The 16117-nt window shown below is 44.9% G+C and overlaps 1 protein-coding gene across 7 annotated transcripts in view; it reads right to left on the reverse strand.

The window, feature by feature from the left end:
* ATP8A2 (ATPase phospholipid transporting 8A2) overlaps positions 1–16117 on the reverse strand; it is a 369499-nt gene that overhangs the window by 320701 nt on the left and 32681 nt on the right. For 5 of the 7 annotated variants that reach the window (XM_077341745.1, XM_077341743.1, XM_077341744.1 and 2 more), the window contains one exon: positions 892–1036. In XM_077341745.1, the coding sequence (XP_077197860.1) occupies positions 892–1036 (145 nt within the window). Of the gene's footprint in view, positions 1–891; positions 1037–1297; positions 1429–10296; positions 10478–16117 lie in introns of those variants that run through there. The other 2 variants (XM_077341746.1, XM_077341748.1) reach the window with 2 other exon arrangements.

A 16117-nucleotide genomic window follows, 5' to 3' on the forward strand; every position in this document is an offset into this window, starting at 1 on the left:
TATTGTGCCCCACCTGTTACCGACTCTCACGCTATTCTTCTGCAAATAAGAGTCTATTATCCATCACCTGCCACTGACCTTACCCTTATTGTGTTAGATGCTCTGATCAGGGGAAGCACAGCTGAGTTCTTTTCTGCTGGCAATGCTTGCCAATCAAGTGATTTTACCCTATTACAACCATGGCAAGAGTTAGCAAAGAACACTAGGTCAAGAGGCAAGGATTCATCACAGGCCAGAGACAACCGGGCAGGGGAGGGGAAGGGGGTTCTTTCCAGCAATAAGAGGCACAACAACAAGGAGAGAAATCAGCCTGATGTGGACATCTGCCAGTTTCTGTCTTCCTTGAGGTTGCTAATCAAATATACTTGATTAGGGTGAAATCTTATTTCCCCCACTCTAAAAATCTGGGTAGGGAGCCCAGTAATGGGAAACCCTGGGCCAGATCTGGCCCCATAACTTTACTGCTAGTTTCCAGCTCAGAGACAAAAGAGAGCATGGATTGAATAAGACTGAGACCAGCTAGCAAGACACTCAGGGAGTTGGGCCTCCACACGTCACTCAGTGCAAAGGGAAGGTGGCCTGGCTCAGTGGGTGAGCATCTGCTTGGCAAGCAGGAGGTCCCCCGTCCATCCCGGGCAACTCACGGTAACTGAGGCGATGGGAAGGGGGTGCTGGGAAAGACTTCTGCCTGAGACTCTGGAGAACTGCTGCCAGGCTGACTAGACTGCACTGCCTTGGATGGGACAAGGGTCTGCTGCAGGATCAAGCATGTGCCCCCCCCCCGAAGCAACCCCTCAAAGGAGGCCAGGAGTAGGGGTCGGGTGCTGAGGGTAGGAAACCCCTTCTGGTCCTTGCACAGCGCCTCTCCTTCCCCGCCGCCGCCGCTCTTACCTGACCCGGTTGTCATGGAACTTGCTGGGCTGGGGCTGGTTCAAGTAAATGGTGCGGGCTGCTGCCTCCTCCTGGTCCACAGTGGACATGGCCCCGGACATCTCATCGTCCGCCTTCTTGTAGCCCGAAGGGGGGCAAAGGGGCCCTGCAGAGCAGGAGAGGGGGGGACACAATCAGTGCTCAGAACGAGGCGCGGCAGCCCAGAGCGGAGAAGGACGGGCGCCGCCAGGCATCCCCGCCAGCCCAACCCAGCCGCGCCCGCGCCGCGATGAGCGCTCCTGGCCAAGGAGGAACCCCGGCGGCCGCCGCAGCTGCCCGCAACCAGGGGCTTGCTCTCCGGCCCGGCGCACGCGGGCAAGAAAGGCCGGCCAGCCAGCCAGGCAAGCGGGAGGAGGGAGGCGCAGACCTGGGCCGGCGCTCGCGCAGGCAGCTAATAATAAACAACAATCAAAGTCACGCCGCCAGCAGCCGCCGGCGACACTCCCTCCCGGCCCGTCACCACGCGGGTGGAGCCCGCCCACTTATGGATTGGCCCCGGCCGAGCCGAGCCTACGCCTAGCACGGCGGGAGCGCGCGGCACGGGCTTCTCCGGCCCGGAGGGGGAAAGAGGCGCGAGCCCCCCGGGGACTGGCCCGCAAGGCGAGGCGCAGCGGGGAGTGACGCGGTCGCTTGCTTGGTTGCTCGGTGCCCACTGCCCACCCCAAGCTTCCACCTGCAGAACGGCTGGGGGACAATGCAACATCCCCAACGGGAAAGGGGACCTCAGCCACGGCGGGCAGCGGGAATAAAGGGAGGGAGGGAGGGAGGGGAGAGCCGGATTTGCCCAGAGTTTCTGAAAGGAGAGGGGAAACTGAGACACGAGAGAGATCACAGCCCAAAGCTTCAGCGTTCTTTTCTTCTTGAGGGTCCACAGAGTTAGGATTTCCCTTCCCCCCCCCCCCACAAGACTAGGGTTGCCAATCTCCAGGTGGTAGTTCGAGATTTCCGAAGTTTATGACTGATCTCCAGGCGACAGAGATGAATTCACATGGAGAAAAGGGCCACGTTGGAAGTTGGGCTCTATGGCTGTACATTCCATTAAAGTACCACCCCAAATCTCACTTTCCTTAGACTCCACCCCCAAAACCTTCAGGTTTTTCCTGATCCAGAACTGGCAACCCTAGACAAGTCCTCTGAGTTTATAAAACAGGGTGGAACATAAATCCTAAAATAAATGCATGAATAAATATGGATTTAAGATTCAATTCTTGTGTGTGAATACTGGCTTACTGTAGTGGACACAAGGGAAGGGCCTCTGTTTGAATATCTCCAAAATCGCTCCTCCACCTTAACCTGGCCTTAATAAGCTACTATAGCTAGGTGGGGAGAATTATATTGTCCTGCCATGAGAGCTGTTGTAAAGATCTTTGAAAGAGAAACATACCTTGCATGCTCTAAAACAGGGGTAGTCAACCTGTGGTCCTCCAGGTGTTCATGGACTACAATTCCCATGAGCTCCTGCCAGCGTTTGCTCATGGGAATTGTAGTCCATGAACATCTGGAGGACCACAGGTTGACTACCCCTCCTCTAAAACATGGCTATGTATTAGGGATGGCAGCCTCTAGGGGGGACCTGGGGTTCCCTTGGAATTATCTCCAAATTACAGAGATCAGCTCCCTTGGGGAATATGAGTGCTTTGGTGGGGAGACTTAGTAGCATTGGACCCCACTGAGGTCCCTGTCTTCCCTAGGCTCCATCCCCAAATCTCCAGGAGTTTCCTGACCTGGATCTGGCAACCTTCCCCTATCCCAGCTCTTTCCAGTTGCCATGGGGGAGCTGCCAACCCTATTAAGTATTATTATGCAGACTGTAGACAGGCACATATAGGATCATTCACAGGAAAGTCAGCCCAGTACTTAACCTATAAACCTATTATCATTGTCCTTTCAGTATTCTAAATAAAAGACACTTTAGGAAATATAATGTGGTCCAGCTCATGCATAACTTTATGATACCAATCTCTCATGACCGTTTCATAATGCAGGTAGGATATCCCATATTCAAATGCTTCTCTGTTCAAAACAGAGCAGCTACCTGGACCTAGATGGGATTCTATGGAGAAAACACCCCAAGAGTACTCCAGCATGTGCTCCCAAACTTCCATTTGAGTTCACAAAATCCTAGAAGTCCTGTAAAGGTAAAGGTATCCCCTGTGCAAGCACCGGGTCATGTCTGACCCTTGGGGTGACGCCCTCCAGCGTTTTCATGGCAGACTCAATACGGGGTGGTTTGCCATTCCCTTCCCCAGTCATTACTGTTTACCCCCCAGCAAGCTGGGTACTCATTTTACCGACCTCGGAAGGATGGAAGGCTGAGTCAACCTTGAGCCGGCTGCTGGGATCGAACTCCCAGCCTCATGGGCAAAAAGCTTCAGGCAGCATATCACTGTCTTACCACTCTGCGCCACAAGAGGCTCTTTTCTAAGAGGCTCTTTTCGCCACAAGACGTCCTGTACCATGTGATAATTCTGTACTTGGAGGGCCGATTCAGGCAATTGTCCCATGGGAATTATTACATGTTACTGGAATTATTCCATTTAGCAACTTAGCTGAGACAGTATGTCTTCAAGTCAGTATTCAAGGAACTTGACTGAACATATCCCCTTCCCATTGCTTCCAAACTGTAAATACTACACCTTTTCACAACTTGCAAATCATACAGCCATTTTTCTACATAAAGATTGGTACCTCTCAAAAGGGGGCCCGATTTTACTGCCACATCCCTTCTTGTGCTGACAGCGATTTTACAGGGCAAGCGTTCAGCAGTTCCTGCTATTATTCGAAATCATCTTCACGTTTAAAAAGGTAAAGGTAAAGGTATCCCCTGTGCAAGCACAGAGTCATGTCTGACCCTTGGGGTGACGCCCTCTAGCATTTTCATGGCAGACTCAATACGGGGTGGTTTGCCAGTGCCTTCCCCAGTCATGACCGTTTACCCCCCAGCAAGCTGGGTACTCATTTTACCGACCTCGGAAGGATGGAAGGCTGAGTCAACCTTGAGCCGGCTGCTGGGATCGAACTCCCAGCCTCATGGGCAGAGCTTTCAGACTGCATATCGCTGCCTTACCACTCTGCGCCACAAGAGGCTCATTCTTCACGTTTACGAAGGCTTTTAATCTTTGATTTCCTCCCTTTTAAATACATTTGGAAATTTTATAGAGACATCTTTATGAGGTCTTCTCTCTTTCTCTTGTTACATCAGCAAATTTAGCTTCCCCGATCACCACAGCTCTATGGTGGGAAAAATCTTTTTCACAGGGGCTGTGTCGGGAAAGAACTCAGCAGACCTCATCACTATAATGGCTGTCACTAATTCCACTAAGAGCTGCCCCACAGTTAGATCAATCAGCAAATTTCCTTATTTTCACCAGGTAAGAAGATGCAAGGGAGGGAAGGTGGCATGGTATAGCCCATTTTCCTCAGATCTTGAAAGCTAAGCTGGGAGGACTTAGAAGAGAGGCCTCTGATGAAGAATTTGCAAAGGAAGGCTGTTTCTCACTTGACTTGAAAGCCCCTTGCTGGGATTGCCTTAAGTTGGTTGAAACTGGTTGACAGCACTTTACACACATAAAGAGAATGTGCAAATGCTTTCCCATTGTGATTTTTTCTTTTTAAAAATATGATTGAAATATTCACAGATCTTTCCTCTTCCTCCCAAGAACACTCTCTGTGATGGCGTGTGTAGGAAAGATTGGCATGTTTATGCACTGGTGTTTTGTCTGAAGCATGGGGAGATGCCATCTCTCTGCTCACTGGCTTTGCCCTTTGCCTTTACAGTGGCACAAATCTCCATGCATTATTTATGTATTTCCTTAATTCGTTGATGCTTCACATTCCCACCTCCCTAAAACCAGGACCAAAACCAGCTTACATTGTTCTCCTCTCCTCTTTGCTCATTAACTCCGTGAATTCTTAATCTGTAGAGTTTAATAAAAGCATAGGTGAGTTTACAATGGAGTCAGACAGATTTGGGGGGGGATATGTCCATCAAGGGCTACTAGCCATGTTAACTAAGTAAGGGAAACCTCCATACTCAGAGGCAGCAAACCTCTGAAAACCCAGAGCCAAGAGGCAACATCAAGGGGAAGCATGTGAACCCAGGGGAAGGTTAAAATTTAACAGAAACATTGAAGGAGACCACGTTTCACAGGAGATGGAAAGCAAATAATGTACATGAATCCTCCCCTCAAATATCTCAAATAATAACTACATCAATTAGACCCATAAGGTCATGAACTACAGCATAAGGTGACTATACCAATAGGATCACTTCTTTAAAATCACATGCATTACTGGGGGTCCATTCAGATCTTGAAAATAAGAGCAGTCTTTCAAATGGCCAAAGGAATAGGCTCACCTCAGGCAACCGGTCAGGGTAAGCAAGATATTAATTGAGTTATAAAATTCCATTTTCTTCTTTAAGCCCTCCTACCTTAGCTAACGCACTTTTTGGCACTCATGCAAAGTAATTAATTTCCTGAGTCACTGTTAGGTCACTAAGAGCTAGTTCAAATACTATACTGACAACTGTGAATTTTGGACAGAGCCCATCAAAGGATGTTTGGTCCAGGAGGCATATACTTTCAGCCTTCTTGATTTTAAGAAATTGTTAATTCTATAGTTGTTGTTTCTGTGACACTCTCACTGGGATCCAAACAAATCCTTGGGCAAGGAAATTGGTTTTTTTCTTTTCAGCTTTGTTTCGTAATTTTTCCTTACACCACTCCTTGCACTACATCAGAGACAGCTTTCAATGTGTTTTGGGGTGCCATGTTGGTGATTCAGTAGGTTCCTTTTGGAATAGAATGTCTGATAAGCCTTTCTGCACATATAAAGTTCACCCAACAGGTCATAGACAATCATGAACCAGTAAGGTCAAAATTGTCCATAGAAAAACCAGCATTAAATGTAGTTGCACTTGGGAAACCGCAAGCCAAATTCACAATGAAGTTACTGTTTTGTAAGATAAATGCATGTATGAAAAAAATATGTCTATGTGTATGTATATGTGTATGTGTATGTATATGTATAAAGGTAAAGGTATCCCCTGTGCAAGCACCGGGTCATGTCTGACCCTTGGGGTGACACCCTCTAGCGTTTTCATGGCAGACTCAATACAGGGTGGCCTTGCCAGTGCCTTCCCCAGTCATTACCGTTTACCCCCCAGCAAGCTGGGTACTCATTTTACCGACCTTGGAAGGATGGAAGGCTGAGTTAACCTTGAGCTGGCTGCTGGGATTGAACTCCCAGCCTCATGGGCAGAGCTTCAGACTGCATGACTGCTGCCTTACCACTCTGCGCCACAAGAGGCTCTCTATGTATATGTATATACACACACATTTATTTGCATGCATTTATCTAACACAGCCTTTCTTATCTTTTTCTACCATTAAGAACCCCATGAAACATTCTTCAGGCTTTAAAAAACCCACAGAAGTCATGCGAACATGCAGAATACAGTTGAGAAGCATAGCTATATACACACCCTCCTGGGGCCCCTCCCCTTCCCACCCCTTCCAGGCCTATAATTGGCCATTTTGGGAGGGGGGGGTCTGACATGGCTATATATGGTCATATCACCTGATAAATGTTTAACAAATTCTAAAAATATATAAACAATTAACTCCAACCCATTTAAGAAACCCTTCCGGGGCCATCAAGAAATCTCAGGGTTATATACAAACATTTTCTGCCATGGTCCTAAATGACATTTTATGTCCCTGAAATTATGGATCTTGTAAATAGAAGTTGACACTGAAAAGCCTTTTATCGTATTGTCCATGTTTCTTTAGAAATCTATAAATCTGGAAGTTAGGATATAATGGCTACTTAAATAATGAGATGTGTTTCACTGCCTAAGTAAAGTAAAAACATTTCTTAAAGAATGAACAATAAAAATGTTTTGAAATTAGAATACAATGCATTCCGTAGGCTCAGCAGTTGTGTTTCTGTTACATTCAAATCAGTCTTAAATGATAAAAAGAAAATCACACATTGATTGGGATTATTTTTTCCATCGGTTGGATCCAGCCAACTTTTTTGCTCCATCTCATTCCCCTCTTTACTCCAGCCCCCCATTACACATGCCTGTCCACACAGGTCTAATGATCCCAATCATAGGCTTTTTGGTGGTAAAAGGAGGCCCTCTTCTCCAATAGACAAGCTAGATCTAACCCAATATATCCACCATGGCATCCTCTAACTTGAACAGTTTCCATTCTGTTCATCTTTTTTCTCTAGACAGGAGCATTGTGCTTTTGGACTGGTGGAACTGTCACTGTCACATCTAATTTGTTCAAGACTGCTAAAATAATACTGAAACATTGCTAAAACCAGAGGCACATCCTCCCATACAGATACAATCCCACATCCAATTCAAATCTCCTTGCATGTTTAAATTGGTCAGGGGCACTCCAGGTAAAAGTGCATCACATTAGCATTGTACTGTGAGCATAGAATGTATGTTTTCTTGCCATACAATTGGTTTTAGTCACAGTCTCAGCTACCACCTGGAAAATCAAGAGAACAGTTCACCATATCAAATCAGAAGATCCAACTTGAGAGGGTACCAAATTGTTCCAGCATCTTACTAAATAACTTTTGAATACCACCTTTGTTCACTTGGTAGAGTTTAGAAATGTGGACAGCTTGAAGCAAATGTTTCTCACAAGTCTGTTTTGTCATGTATATTAAAAGGTGACATTGGTGACTTCTATAGCAGCAGAGTTCTTTTAGGACTATGCTGGCTGTGTTTGAACCATTTGTCCTTTTGTGACGGCCACCGTGAAAAAAATGGGAACAAAAGGCAAAATTATAAGTGCAACAACTATGATCTAACATTGCACTAACTGCAAATTACAATGGCAGAAACTATCTGCTTGATGACTGAAAGGGATATTATTAGAAAGAGATGACATGCGGAGGGCTCTTCTTGCAGTCCTTTGTCAAGAAAGCACCTATTCAAACACTGACAATACCACAGAAAAACAACAGCACAGGTCAGGAAATCTGTCATTCATCAAGTGCTACGATTCTATCTCCATTCCTTTATTCCTTTCCGAGGAGGGATCTCTGAAGGTGCTTAGCAAAAACCCATCAAAATGAACCCATCAAAAACCCAGCAGCAGGGACTGAGACCATTTCTGCACAAGTACAAAGCTCCACATTGGAATTCTTAAATAATGAATGTTTGTAAAACTTCCTACCCAACGTTTTGTTTCCATAGGAGTAGATCCTAATTTAATGTCTACCCTGTGTTTTCTATAGCCGCGTATTCCACATGTTTTTTCCAGTGAATTTCAGAATTTGTTTCTCGCTGTCATATTGTGACATCAAGGTCACATGTTCACTCCATCTCCCATTCCCCTCAGGTTGTCCTAAGTGATCTGATAATATTTTTAAGTGTAGTGTTGGTTGCACTACAATGCAGATTTTTAAAAATAATATAGCAATGTTATGACGTCGGGACAAATGGGCAGTGAGGTTTCATGTAGAGTTCTCCATGCAATTACTGATGGCTATACACATCAGAGGGAAAAACCCCTGTATTCTGGCCATTGGGGTTAGAATATAAAGACTAGGAGCTGAATCCCTAATCTTCCATAAAACCTATCCAGGGGAACTTACCTACCTCATAGGGTTGCTCTTGGGAGAATACTGTGAGAGAATGAGGTTCCCCTTTGGGTTCCCACTGAGGTTCCCCTTTGGGTTCCCACTGGGAGAGAAACAGGGTATACATTAATCATAAAATCCTAAAGTACTTTTCAGAATGATATAAAAGAGGAAATGTCAGCAGGTCCATGTCTTTCTGGCAAGCTGTACCTGCTGCAATTCCATATCCTATATCCTATTTTTTAAAACAAAGAGTTCTGCTCACCTTTGCCTCCAAGCCACTGTGGGAGCTGAAGAGCCAGGGCTGCTATCATAACAGAAGCCACACCGTCCCCAGTTAACCTCTCTTCCCACCCTTGGCAGTGGCCAGGTGGGTCAAGTGCACCTCTGAGGCTCAACTGCCTGCCTTTCGGGGCTCTCTGCTCACTTCGCATATCCAGTCAAGACTCTCTCTGTGTGGTACACAAGAGGAAATTTCACCATTGGTGACTTTCTTATCTCAGTTCTGCCATAAAAGGATGAGCCACCTCAGGCAAAGTTTTCCCTTCTAGGAAGACTTTAACAGCTCAAAGGTTTCTCAGAATATGGGGCTAGGAAGCCACTTCCAATTCTTGCCATCAGATTATTTGTTTATATTTAGATACTTCTACCCTCCATTTCTGCTAAAAATAGCCTTCAAGGCAAATATGAGAGCCTAAAAGCAACATAAAACAAAATCAAAATTAGGAACGAACAGAACTGGCATCAATATGCAAGGTTTTTCTCCCCCTTAGAAGAAGGAAAGAAGGTTGTCAAAGGAAAATCAGATGGAGTTTTCAAGGAGCCTGAATGATGGCAAAGTTCAGGAGGGTGTCTTTACAACAGAATAAGCCTGCAGTGGACCAGAACAATTATTTGTAGCTGTCATCTTGCTTTTGCTGCACTGTCTTTTACCTTTGTAATTCCGCTTTCTGCATCATCTGTCATGTAATTTCCCTTAGAGAGTTTGCTGTTTGTGGCGTCTATCAGTTCTGTAATCCTAGTCCAATAGCATTCTTTGTTGGATGTCTTATGCTGTCTGATTGCATTGTTTTATGTTCTGTCACCTGCCTTCTATCTCAGCAGGAAAGGCTGGCTATAAATAAGGTAAACTAATAAAAAGTAGGTGCCTGACCAATTTGACTGGGGAGGGAATTTCATAAAGTAGATGCCGCCATGGATAAAGTCCCTCTTTCCAGAAGCCACATGCCATCTCTGAAGGTAGGAGAACAGCCTCTTCTCTTATCCCTAGCTTGCTTTCTCCTTAGCTCCACATTCTCCTTAGCTATTCCCTTCTTCAACAGTCCTCAGGTGCATTTCAGTGTTTGTTACCTCTGCTGCTTCTTCTTCTATCCATATTTGTTCTTAGGCCCAGTAAAATTTTACCATGGCTGTTAAATCCATGGGTTCAGAGACCAGGACACTGAGAGTTCATTTCAGCACTTTACTGACCCCAGCTCTAAGGTACAGAGAACCAAAACTGAACTGAGACCCCCACCAAAAAAAAATAACACACCAATATATCTGTACAGGTTAGAACAATAGCAGATTCCCGGCAGTGCGTACTATTGGTCCATTTCAGTTCAAACCAATTAGATCTGGCAGTTGGGATCCAGCCACATGTTGGCCAACAGCAATTACAACATTATGATCCTGCCTCAAACCTCAAGCTTAGGCCTCCTGCAGGTCTACACACACAGCAATAGATGTGTTCCCACCCTGCTTCCTTAGCTCTACCTTAGCTCCTCCATTCCCTTGGTTCTCTTCTCTTCAGTTCTCCATCCAGCTTTCCTTCCTTAAAGGATCTGTTTTGTAGACTATTACCATCTTGGACTCCTTTCTCTAGCCACTCTGTCCCTTGATTCTCTTCCCACTAATTCCTCTACTAAACTGACAGACCATTGAGATGTTACTTTAAATGGCATACAAAAATGGCAACTGCATAGTAAGTAGGAGTTACTTCATACCATGACATCACATTTCCCCACCTTGGCCATCCACAGTATGATGTCGTATAGTGATGTCACAATATGATGCCACAGGTTGGTTTCATTAGACATTACAGTATGCTGGTAGAGAATTAAACATTTCCAGTAGGAGGTACACATTTGGGCTGTTGTTTGCTCTGACCTTGAACTTTGCAGTCCTCAGCCTTCTGACCAGACTGGACCCTTTCATATCTTTAGTACCTGTGCTTTCATGATTCAGTGACTGATCACATCAAGTCATGGAAATGGATTGCTACAAATGCAAATGCATGCTGAACACCCTGGGAAAGTGGGCAAATGAGAACAAGATGCAATTCAATAAGGAGAAATGTAGAGTTCTACATCTGGATCACAAAAATGAGAAGCATGCATTCAGGATGGGAGATACACTTCTGGGTAGCAGCGTGTGTGTGAACCTGATTTTGGGGTACTTGTGAACTGTAAGCTAAATGTGAGCAAATGCTAAAAAATGAGCATTACTGTGATGTGGCAGTAAAGAAGGCAAAAGCAGTCTTGGGAGCATCAACAGGAGCATCACATCAAAATCACAAGATGTCATAGTCCCACTGTACACTGCATTGGTCAAACCCCACCTGGAGTACTGTGCGCAGTTCTGGAGGCCTCACTTCAAAAAGGACATTGACAGAATTGAGAGGGTGCAGAGGACAGCAACGGGAATTCTCCAGGGCCTGGGGACCAAGCCCTGTGCGGAAAGGCTGAGGGGAATGTTCAGCCTGGAGAAGAGGAAGAGGTTGAGAAACAACATGATTGCTGCCTTTAAGTATTTGAAAGGTTGTCACTTTGAAGAGGCCAGCAGAGAACAGGACCCACAGTATTGAGTTTAAACTACGTGGAGAACGATATCTGCTAGATAGCAGGGGGGAAATGTTGATAGTCAGAATTGTTCAGCACTGGAATAGACTACCTAAGGAGGTGGTGAGTTCCCCATCACTGACAGTCTTCAAGCAGCAGCTGGACAGATACTTATCCTGGATGTTTTAGGCTGATCCTGCATTGGCCTGCATGGCCCCTTCTTCAACAATTTTCTGCAGAGAATAAAATGTTTGTAAATATTCCACGGCACCACTTCACCACAGCCAACTGATGCCTCATCACTGCTGTCACCACAAAATCCCTTACACTGTACATACCGGCAAAACGGAAAGAAAACTTACAAAAATAACTGTAGGACCACATAAATTGATTGCAGCGGAAATTAAAAGAACTAAGTAAGTATAAGGCTGGCTGTTATCCAATACGACAATACTTAAGTGTCCCAAGGTTGAAAGCCTCTGAGCACATTAAATGACTATTGAGACATTATAAACAGGGACAGACCAGTTTTGGTATTTTTAAATATCAAAATCTATATTATAATGAATAATATAGTGGTCTATAATGAATAATTCCACGGTCATGAAGAACTGAAAGTAATTGGTGGAGATGCTCTGATATCACAGAAAGGCTAGGCAGAGGCACTTAAAGGAGGAGGGACAAAGAAGACAGACTCTAAAAACAGTCAGACAGAAAAAGCTGGAATGGAAGAAAGAGCAGAGCCCAAATAAAAGGTTAGGGGGAGGGGAGCTCAATCACATGAGCTGCTTCAGCAGTAAATAGTGAAAGAGCAGAGCACCAATACAATTTAGTGATCAACTAAACTCCATCAGCCTCTTGGTGAACCATTAGATTTTACCAAGTTCCATCACTGGCTTGGATTCTGCAGATCATGTAGAGATATAAGAGATTTCCATCAGAGAAGTGTATTTTTCTCAGCTTCCAATCCACTGAAATTCAATGCAAAAGAGAAAACATTGCAAAAGAGAAAACAACCCCTGCCCCCAGAACACAAATGAGGGGAAATCAGATCTACAGTGAGTGTGAGGGGCGGTATATAAATCAAATGAATATAATAAACCACAAACAAATCACTCACACACTCTTCTGTTTGCAGAACATTTCTGCAGGATCCAAGTAATATGAGTTCCATTTTACTTCCAATCTGCCAGAGTCCATCTTGGCTTGGTTTGTCCAGTCACCATCCACTCAACAGTAGCTACAGTTTCTTAAACTAAAAGTAGGCAATTCAGTGTGCATGTGCACCTAGAATCAGATGCTAGCATTGAACAGCTCTTCCTCCCATTTGATAGATTGAGATATAAAGGTTGGATGAGAAAGATGCATATCTGGACTTGCATCATTTGCCTTATTATTCCTATCAATAGTTATTGAAGGACCATGTGACCTGATTTGGCTGGCCTGAATCTGACATAAAGCCAGACGTTTCTAGTTGGGAACGCTGGAAGGCTTTCAGAATGCCAGAAGTTTGTTGTTGAAGTCAGCCAGTACACAAGGACTTATATCCTAAGGAACATGTGGAGTTGTGTTTGAGGAAGGCAAGTTTTTGGTTGATATTTTTTTAAAATACCGACTAACTTAAGGTCCAAGACACCAGTAAACCATTTGTAAGATCCCATTTGCAGAAGAAATACTTGGGTTAGTTAGAGAATCCAATAAGGGTTTTGTATGCTCCAGATGTAAAATTTTAACTGTGTTATGTATACCTTTGCCCTAAGAAACAATACAGTGTGAAAGAAGGGGGGCATCAAGTAAACATTCAACTCCTGGACTTTTCAAAGCAATGCTGGGGAAAGCCTCAGCCTCTAAGACCTGCTTGTTGGCCCTCCAGGGCAACTGGTTAGTCTCGTGTGAAACTGGATGCTGGACTCAATGGACCACTGGTCTGATCCAGGTGGGCTGTTCTTATATTCCTGAGCTTAAAATGGGGCTAGATGGGATATAGACTTTAGATCCGGAGACTGCTCTCTTGCAGGCAAATTGTACATATAGAAAAAAAAGTGGCCATGGACTTTAAATACAGCCGTATACCTCTGCTAAGGTCAAAGCCCAGAGAGAACAGAGGAGCCAGTTCAATTGCACTTTGTGGTTTGGAAACATCTTTATTTGCCAACAATAGTAAGCAAAACTATTCACAACATGGAGATAAAGCACATACTAGTAATGTCTGTGAAGATCTGGTTTAACTATTGATGAAGGTTAAAGCAAAAAGTGCCAAAGCAGGACTGCAGCTGTACATCAGGAATACAAAATTTATAACTACTGAGGAATTGCACGACTTCAAACGTGGTGTAATTGCTGAAAGTCTTCTGATCCCTGGCTCCATCATCATCCAAAAGGAAGACTGCAATCCAAATATTAGGAGCTTGGAACTAGAAAAGATCCTTAAGAATATGTCACTGGTAGCCAAGATCAAGATAATGTGTACTATAGAATTCCTTAGTACTGGGCACAGGTATGAAAGCTGAACAACAAAGAAAGCTGACAGGAAGATTAGTTTGAAATGTGGCATTGGAGGAGAGTTTTATGGATACCATGGACTGCAGGAAAGAGAAAGGTGAGTTCTAGATCAAATCAAATCTGAACTTACCCTAGACCAGGTGTTCTCAACCTGGGGGTTGGGATGCCTTTGGGGGTCGAACGACCCTTTCATGGGGGTCGTGGTAGGGCAAGCAGCTTGGCCAGGGGGGGTGCCATCCACACAACAGCCTTGCGGGGTAGATCGAGATAGAGCATGTGTCTGTCTGGAGCAGCGGAAAAGAGCAAGACCGGCATGATGGGAAAAGAGGCAGAATTGAACTGAGAAACCCCGGAAAAAAACCAATTTATATACAATTACGAACAATGGATCTGATTGACTCAGAGCCATTCCGCATGACTTTAATATAGCACTAGTCTTACATTTTGTTTTCACCACTAAAACTACGTTCCACATGACATCGTGAGCAATCTGCAACGCTCCTGCAACACTAGCGCCAAAATCGCTTTGTTGTAGCGATTTTCGGGGAATCGGGAAAAGTGGATTCACCCTCAGAAAATTGCTACACTCTTGCCAACAACCTGCAACACTTGCAAAAAAGACAATTGCGTTCTCAATGTAGCGGTTGCAACAAAGTCCCTCCCCCTGGCTCTCTCCTCTGAACTTCCGGCGAAGCGATCGCCTTTTTTTCCCCTTGGAGCAGGGAAAGCAACGAACCAGCGAGGCTTTATTCACCCAGTGAGGCTTCTCCGGCTACAGTCCCTCCACAGAAGTGCTTTAAAGCTCCCCTAAGTCCCCAAGCACAACACAGCCCCCTGTTCGCCAGTTCCCTTTAATTTCGGCCCAAAATTACACCCGTGCGGGGGGGGGGATTTTTTTTCCACTCGGGGGAGCATGGTAACAATGAATCGCCAGCTCACACACCAGCTAGATGGGTCTCTCTGTTGCAACAAATCAACGCATATTCGTTGCAACGTGTGTGCTTTAAAAAGAAAAACCTGTGCTTAAAGGGAAAGGGGCTTTTCGGGAGCATGATAACAACCACTCATTGGCTGTTCCATTTGATTGACGGCCAGGGGCGGGAACAAGCACAGAAAGAAATCGCTTCCTTTCTAGCGATTCCTGCGAGACTGGAAACCTGTGGGGAACAAATGAAATGCTACGGGATTCCACTACAAATGAAGGTATGTGGAACGCCGAGATTCCACTATTTAAAATAGCATTTCCACTTTGTGAAAGCAATTGGCAACATTGGTCCTTGTGCGGAATGGCCCTCAGTCAGGAAAGCCAGGACCTTCAGTTTGCAAGACCTGTTGTTAACAATGGGCTATTCTGGAGGTCATTAATTCATAGGAGCACCATAAGTCAGAAGCAACTCAATGGTATTTAACACACACACAACCACACTAATGTCTGTACATCAAGCTGCTGACAAGGAAGAGATCAGGCTTGGTCATTTCTGGTCTTTGCCCACTCTTGGTAAGAACAAAACCTCCATTTATGAAGGGAAAATCATGTGCCCTTCAAAACATTTAATTCCCAAGTGAAATAAATCTAGTAGAAGGTAGATGAGACTGCTGTCCCCTCGATATGATTGATTGCTGCTGAACTTGCAGGGTTTTGCCACAAAATAAGTCTGTAATCGTTCCTGGCCTGCAGATGCCGTAACCACCACTTAAGCCATTTCAGTAGGCACAAGCAATAACACAATCGTTAGTGGGTAGTAAGAGGAAATGTATTTAGAGTTCAGGAAGGGAAAACGTTATGGAATGGCATTATGGAAAGAGAACTCAATAATAAGTAAAAGCAGGGAGATTGAAATGTGCATGACTTCCTCAAAAAATTAATTCACCCTGTTCAGCTTTACACAGTAAAGGAAACATGGAAGATAGTGGCCGAAGCATTTAATGAGATGACCATGAATCCTTCCTAAAATTTCTTGTGCACAAAGAAGAGAGGGTGATTCCTGCCCAAGCTCCCAGCTTGCAGCCCACAGTGTCCCTTCAAATACAGTCCCTGGGGGTTGGGGGATGCCAAGAATATATTGGGGGTTCTGCAGCAAGGGGATTGTTGAAAATAACCCACCCACCCTTCTGCTCTTGGAGATCCTCGTGGGATCCAAACCACACAGGCAGTCCTGCAGAGCACCAATCTTTCCTGTAAGGGCTTAGGGATGATGCATCCTATATAACCTTTCTGATGTACTAAGACTCTCTGAAGAGGCCCTTCTGTGCAT

The sequence above is a fragment of the Paroedura picta genome, chromosome 6, assembly GCF_049243985.1.
Source record: "Paroedura picta isolate Pp20150507F chromosome 6, Ppicta_v3.0, whole genome shotgun sequence".
Lineage (NCBI taxonomy): Eukaryota > Metazoa > Chordata > Lepidosauria > Squamata > Gekkonidae > Paroedura > Paroedura picta.